Source organism: Quercus robur, chromosome 3, assembly GCF_932294415.1.
Source record: "Quercus robur chromosome 3, dhQueRobu3.1, whole genome shotgun sequence".
In the NCBI taxonomy this organism is placed as follows: Eukaryota; Viridiplantae; Streptophyta; class Magnoliopsida; order Fagales; family Fagaceae; genus Quercus; species Quercus robur.
The window spans coordinates 10,799,120-10,806,531 of NC_065536.1; the positions used below are offsets into that span (position 1 = coordinate 10,799,120).

A 7,412-nucleotide genomic window follows, 5' to 3' on the forward strand; every position below is an offset into this window, starting at 1 on the left:
GTTTACCTTTAAAAATAATAATAAAAAAAAATGGATGTAATATGAAAAAACAAGTAAACCAATATACACCAATATACACCCATTGTTTTTTTGCCAACAAGTTTACTAAAAAATACTAAAAGTAAGCATTAAGTATTATAATTTGAAATTTTTTTTGTTACTACTATTTTATTATCCAAAAGTTATCTCTATCTAGAATTTTCAGTGCCTGAATAATCTTGGCAGACAATATATTGACTAGCTTTTTGTAAAGCCCTCTTGACCAAAGTTTTGAGGATGATGCAACTCTGCACCATTTTTATGGTAACATCCTCCCCAATCAATCTTCTTCCTCTCTCTTGTTCTTATATATAATTCCATTGACCATACTTCCCATGCAAGCTCCTTTTCCTTTTCTTTATAAGGAGAATCTTTTGCTATCTTGGCATTTGGAGGGACCAATGAATGGACTGGAATTGTTTACTTGAAATGTAGGAGACGGAAAAATTGACTATGCCTTTTATTTGATAAACTCCCATACCAATTTCCAAATTTTTGTTAGCAGATAATTGCAAGAAAATCAGGGCATTAAACAGAGATGGTTCCTCGTATTCTATAAGAGGACATTTCCGAATTCTTGTTAGCAGAAAATTAGTGCAAGAGAAGACTATTCAAACGAAGATCGTTCCTCACATTGTATAGGTCAACCTAGTCATGAATCACTAAAAGTCGTATTTGCAACTAGACATTCGAAACAATGCAAAAAATTTACCACATTAAAGGTCATTATCATTTGGTAAATCGAAGCAATGAATGTAGACTTCTTTATTTAATTTTATTTTATTTAATAATTTGATAGTTATAACAATCAAAGAGGAGAGGTTTGAACTATGGTTACAGGACCTTGACAATGAAGATAGGCATAGGAATATCAAATAAAATGTTTTTACAAAAGACTTAGAAGAATCACTCTTTTTTTTTTTTTTCCAAAGTGAGATTAGTGGTGAATATTCTTGTAGGTGACAAATACCATATCAACAAACCCTTCTAGTAATGAATTTGCAAATTTAGTAAGTAAAGGGGATTGATGTAATTAGAGTCGAGATTTTTTGCACTAATGAAGCCTAAAAATTTTAAAGCCATACTTTTATATTCAATTATGATTTCAAGGAAGTTCTACGTTGGCAAATTGCTCACTTTGTGAAGATCATATTAGAGTAGCTAAATTTTTAGGAAATGGTATGTTTTATAACACAACCATTGTTATGATATTTAGTTTCGAACAATTCCACCTCTGATGGTTTTCCAAGGCAACATGTTGATTTAGGAAATGGTATATTTTATATCCTAGTAAAGTACTCCATACACCATAATTATTACTTAAATCACATTATCTACAAAAATCCTTTCTAGGGCAGGTTACTACACACACAACACAAAATGTTGAGAAACATCATAAGCTATTAATTATGAAAATCTCAATCCAGCAATAATAAGAATGAGTCAAATTCTATCTCTATCTACAATTTTTAGTGCCTTAATCTTGACAGATAATGTATTGACATTAAAGACCATATTAACTAACTTTTCTGCGTTTACCAAAAAAAAAACTTTTCTACTAGTCCACTTGACAAATTTTTTTGTGTGTGTAATGAAACCCCCACTCAATTTTCATCCTCCCTCTTGGCCTTATATGCATACTATCCAATGACAAGCTCTTTCTCTTTAAGAGATTCTTCCCTGTCCTCATCAGTGACCCTGAATGTGTTGAAATTTGTTAAGTATAGGAGATGGAAAATTGAGTCATGGGTACTTATATCGGTAACCAATATCTAAATTATTGATAGCATATAATTTCATGAGAAGCAGAGTTTTCTAGGGAAATTGGCCCTCTCATTTAAAGAGAGGACCTAATCAAAACAATTTGATACTAATTTGCAGAATAGTTTTAGTTCCAATGGTACAAAATAATAGAAACTCAGAGAATGTAGAACTTGTTACGATATTAAGGTGCTTTAATGCTTGTGAGAGATAGAATGCCCATTTTTTTTACCACTATCTATAGCCAATTGTAGTAAAAAGTGTTGTACCTTTAGCAATTTCGGTCATAAGATAACTCATTCTGTTATTATACATTCATATGTAGATATTGAAAAAGTCAAGCAGTCTATTACAAGATTTAACCAATTTCAAAGTTTGGAGAGAGGCAAAATTTATTTGGCCACAATATGAAAGAAGCCAATTCTTCACAAGACCCTGACTTAGATGAATGACTAATTACTAATTAAATAAGCATACTTAGAAAATGGATTGTTGATTTGTTTCACATGATTTATCGGCTAAAACCTCCACAATTGCATCAAAATGCTTGGGAGTGTAAATGCTCCCAGAGGAAAAACACGTGAACTTGTGATAATCTTGGGATCTAATGCTCCAGATAATGGTATACTTGTATCCCTCCCTTCAGTGGGGTATAGGACCATCTTCCTTTTCACATGTTGAAAATTATGGTAGCAAAGATCCAATTGTTTCTTTTTTCTTTAGAAGGTTCTCCATCAATTCTGTTGAGCCTTTTAGGTCCAGGCCCATATGGGCTCTGTTAGTGTTTATTTGGCCCATGTTCTTAAGCCTTTTTAGGGAGAGCACAACAGCAAGACATGGAGAGGGTAAAATACACAAAAGAGAAAGACACAAGGGTTTGGATGTGAGTTTTACCTTTCTCCTACCATGGCCATCGAAACCTATTGAAGCAAGTGTCTCAAAGGTGTTTGGGGTTTCTTTCAACTAGTTGTTTGGAAGATTTCATTGTGGTGGATTTGGGTTTGTAAAACTCCTAAAGAGGTAACCTTAAATTTCTCCAAGTTCATTGTGTAGACTCAAGTCGTTCCATAAAAGTTGAGTAGAAGACCATTGAAACTTGTTGTTTATAGTGGATTATTAGGAGCTTGACCTGCGGATGTATGCTTAGCGCCGAACCGCATAATTCTTGAGTGTGCATTGTGTAGGCCTTCTAAGTGTTTGATAATTTGTCTTTTGGATTCCATTTTGCATATCTTGCTAGCTTAGGCTCCATATTTGTTGTGTCTAACCTCCATTACCTTTATGTTGGTAAATTCACACTTTGTTGACAATATTGGGAGAGACTTTGGTCTCACCATGAAGCGGGTAGTTTTTCCCAACAGTTAGGGTGAATGTGTCCAAGTCCAAATAAATTTCCCCTATCAGCTGATCATGTCATGGACTGCTTTAACTTTACGTTTTTCTCAAATGGAGTCAAGAGTTAAAGAGTTTTTTGCTTCCCCACACAATTCCGTATCTTTCTTCTCAAATTCAAGACCTAGTGAGAGATTTTAGAACATCTTCTAGAAGTGCCTTGCCAAAATTAGGAGGCACTGCCACCTCACGCATTCTAGTCGTTTCATACTCCTCCTAGACACTATGATGTTTATTGCAATAAACATCATAATGCGAGGAAGCCTCGAATTCAAAAGCAGATTGCCATATCCAATGAGCCTATTGGAAATATCGAAGATATCAAAATTGGTGAACTTTAAGATGCAACACAACTTGGGTCTGCCTAGTGGTATAATTCACGCATCATTATTGATTTCACATGATTAAGACCACCAGCGAAACATTTAAGCCCATCCCAAAAGCATTTGGCATAGGAAGGAGAGGAAAAGATAACCTGGAAATCAATTGGCATGCAAGTCAACTCATCCATATGCTGACTAATATGATCAGATTTCCTTGGTGAGAAAGTGTCTGGTACTGGATGACAAAACTTCATCTTTGATAAATGCACATGGCCCATCCTGTACAAGTTACAATCAATTTGACAAAAAGAAAAGCTTAGATCTTATAAAATGTAAATCAATAAATAAATGAATGAAGGTTGCATTTTCCATTAGCTTAAAAAGCTAGTTTTTTTTACCATTTAGCTTATTTTTGCTATTCATGGGTCCCATTGCACTTTTTGGTACAATTTATGGGCCTCACGGTACTATTTCAGCTACTTTTTAACTTTATCTACAGTACTTTCAACAAAAAGTTTTCACTTTCAGTTAAATAAGTTGTTCCCAAACGGACTTGGAAGTGTTCAAATATTGCAACAATAATGAATCTCAATTAGGAGTCAGCCACAAGCATCACAATGGAACTCACCTCATACATGTCTAGTAAGGAACACAAAACCAAGATTCATTTGGGAACCACAGTTTTATTCTTTATTGGACATCTCCCAAAAAAAAAAAAATCCTCAATGATTCAATCATAGGGATGCATTTACCCGAAACTGGAGAATAAAGGGAATATGCAATTCATGGGGCTGTAAACTTCTATGAAGAACAGCACAAAAACTTCTACAAACAATACTTTTCTTAATCTAACTTGCAAAAGTCACAGCAAATACCAACCAATTGGTTGCAATTTTTGAAAGGAGGGCAGTGATTAATATACATCACTCTTTTTTTTTAGATAAGTATTAATATACATCACTCTTAAAAGTCTACAACAAAAACCTTAAGTGTACAACTATGCATTTTAAGTAAAGAATCTCTGTATCATACAGAAGATGAAAATGCCATGATAGAATGGTATAATGTTTGGATACAGATGTATTTTCACAAAAAGCTCTTCAGATGAATGGTAACCATAAAATTTCCTTGCTCGTACAAGGCTGTAACCATGTACATGCTGTCACTTTGAACCAGCATTACCTTTAAGCCGTAAGAGTTCAAACCAAAGCAAAAACATATGATGCCTGCAGGATCAGCAATGCAAAGGACAAATTGCAGAAACACCAATTAACAAACAACACAGAGGTTAGAACAAAACCTGTTGCAACCAAGCATACCTTCAAAGCTTTCTCAAGAGCAAGAGATACAGCATGTGTGTATGCATCACCTATGCATATTAACAAGAAAAAGGATAAACTCAGAAATTTAAAATAGGAATCATATCTAAAGCATATATAGAGCAGAAAACCAAACAGCAAAAATCACAGCACATTTTAACATCAGGACAGACAAACTTAATTTCACATTAGGATGGAAGAAGATATCACATCCAAAATGAAATTAAGAGATAAAAAAAAAAAATATAGCACAAATTCACAATATCAACTAAAAAAAAAATTGACCCTGACTAACTAGGAGCGGCTACATAAATCCAATTTTTATTCCATTGGCTTAATTCAAAAAATATTATCTACCTTCCTCGTGTGGTTGAAGCGATATATCCGCACAAGGCACATATAAATAGGGTAAAACCTGCAAAAAATATGGATAATTTAGTCAAGAATAACAATGTACTAATAAAGAAAGAAAGGAAGAGTAAATTTCAAACACTTTTCATATGCTTAAAGTACTCTATACATGAAGTATTGCTTTACATAGCATGCAATATCTGTTATTTCAAACATTTTTTTCTTGATAACGTAGGGAACCTTTCTAAAGAAGAACCCTTTGGACTCACCTTAAGCACAATGTTGATTCACCACCAGAAAATGGAAAAGAAGATAATTTTTTAGAAATATATTTTTCCAGTGTGCAATTGAAAAGAGAGAAAAATGAAAGATGGATTTGGAATATCCTTTTAAGTCCCACCAAATTTCTCTTCAAAGTAGGCGGGACTTAAATTTTGAGACTAAAGAAGAAAACATGCGTTCCAATTTTCCCTCCATTTTCTCAACATAACCAAAAGGTGAAAAATAAAACTTCATAAACTTTGATATGCCCATTTCAACCACTGCACTCAAGGAACATTGACGAATCCAAGCATTTAATAACATTCAATAAGACGCAAGAAAAACAGGAATGATCTTACCCCATGGACGTGCAAGCAAGTCTTCTGACCAGCTGGTGTAGAACCATATATTCTTATAACAGGAACCTCACTCACTTTCCCACCTTCAAGAATTCAAGAATCCACTTAGAGAAGCAAATTAACACATATTGTACACTTCAATGAATACCATACGTTTCTTTCTTATTAATGAAATAAGAAAGAAACATACAGGGTGTTCATGAGGATGAACACAGAAAAGCATAAACAGTAAACAAAAGAAATCATAAAAACAAAAAAATAAAAGGTAAAAATACAATTACACCCCTAAAATTAAATTTTGTGATATATAATTCCGTTTAAGTTGTCATTTTAGGGTGCCTAGCAGTGTTTTGGGTTTAAAATGAGCATTTGTAAAAACGCTACGAGGAGTTGCTGAACACGTTTTGCATTTGTAACAGTTAACAATGAACAGAGGAACTAAAATGATAGTTATGTAAAAGTTGAAAAAATTTCAACTTGGTAATTGTATTTTTGCCCCAAAAAAAAAAAGTAAAAATTCATAATATATATTTCGAAAATTGTGAAATGAGTTTCACTTTCTTTTCAATTTAGAATTCTATTCCTAAAGTAAAACATTCAAACAAATTACAGTAAAATAGAAGAATTAAACGGCGTTGTTTGAGAGTGAAAGTAGACAGTACCTTGGAAGGTACTGTAAGAGATATCAAGGCCATGGGTCGGCGGAGCCATGTAGTGATCGATGGAGACGATCCGAACACTGAAGGCGTTTGAATCCGACTGCGAATCTGCCATTGATTGTCTTCGAATTTACGGGAATGCCATGAAATTTTGCTTCTGGGAACGGAATAGGAAGAATGAGGGAAGGTTTTGAATTTGGGGGTTTCGAGGGAAGTTGAAAATTTATAAGCAACTTTGAAAGCTTCTGTGGCACACTATTGCAGATTTGTAATCCCAGACAATGTCAATATAGCAATTTGCTCCCCACTTCTTTTCTTAAATTCTGGATAGTCCAGTTATCCAAAAAATAAAATTCTGTATAGTCCACTGTTACTTTGTTAGAATATTTTGTTTAGTAATAAATTACACTAACATCTTATGATATTTTAGAAACTGTCAAAAGAATCCCCTTCTATATTTGAAAATGACACTTTAAAGTCTTTAATCTTGTGTGATTGTTATTCTTATTTGATTTCTTCAAAAAAAATTAATTTCTTATTATATAATCAATTTGGTTAGTAAGTTTTTTTTTTTTTTTTTAAAGTTTATTCTGAAGGAGAATTTAATTTGAAAAATACTATTTTTAGATTATTCTAGTAGTTGTTATAAAGCCAGGGGCGGAGCCAGAAATTTTTGTTTAAAGATCAAGTTGTGGCACTAATATATATATCAAGACACCCCCCCCCCCCCCCCCCCCCCCCCCCCACACACACATATATATACACACACGCTTTTTTATTATATATACACATATATATACACACACTTTTTTATTTAATAAGTTATATATATACACACACTCAATAAATAAATAAATAAATAAAAACTTAGTACTTTCAATCAAAATTATGTTTGGTGGCCATCTTTCATAAAATAAAATTCATTTTTACCATTTTCATAGTAAAACT

At 33.2% G+C, this 7,412-nt stretch overlaps 1 protein-coding gene across 2 annotated transcripts; it reads right to left on the reverse strand.

The window, feature by feature from the left end:
• Positions 1-1,422: 1,422 nt before the first annotated feature.
• LOC126717025 (DNA polymerase zeta catalytic subunit-like) lies at positions 1,423-6,845 on the reverse strand. Of its 2 annotated transcripts, XM_050418177.1 has the most exons (6): positions 6,468-6,844; positions 5,806-5,888; positions 5,192-5,249; positions 4,835-4,884; positions 3,668-3,794; positions 1,423-1,737 (listed from the first exon to the last, which is right to left on the reverse strand). In XM_050418177.1, the coding sequence occupies exons 1-5, from the start codon at positions 6,577-6,579 to the stop codon at positions 3,720-3,722; spliced, it is 378 nt and encodes a 125-aa protein (XP_050274134.1). In that variant the 5' UTR covers positions 6,580-6,844; the 3' UTR covers positions 1,423-1,737; positions 3,668-3,719. The 2 variants fall into 2 exon arrangements, with proteins under 2 accessions (XP_050274134.1, XP_050274135.1); XM_050418178.1 differs by lacking the exon at positions 1,423-1,737 and having other exon boundaries at positions 3,512-3,794; positions 4,816-4,884; positions 6,468-6,845.
• Positions 6,846-7,412: the final 567 nt, after the last annotated feature.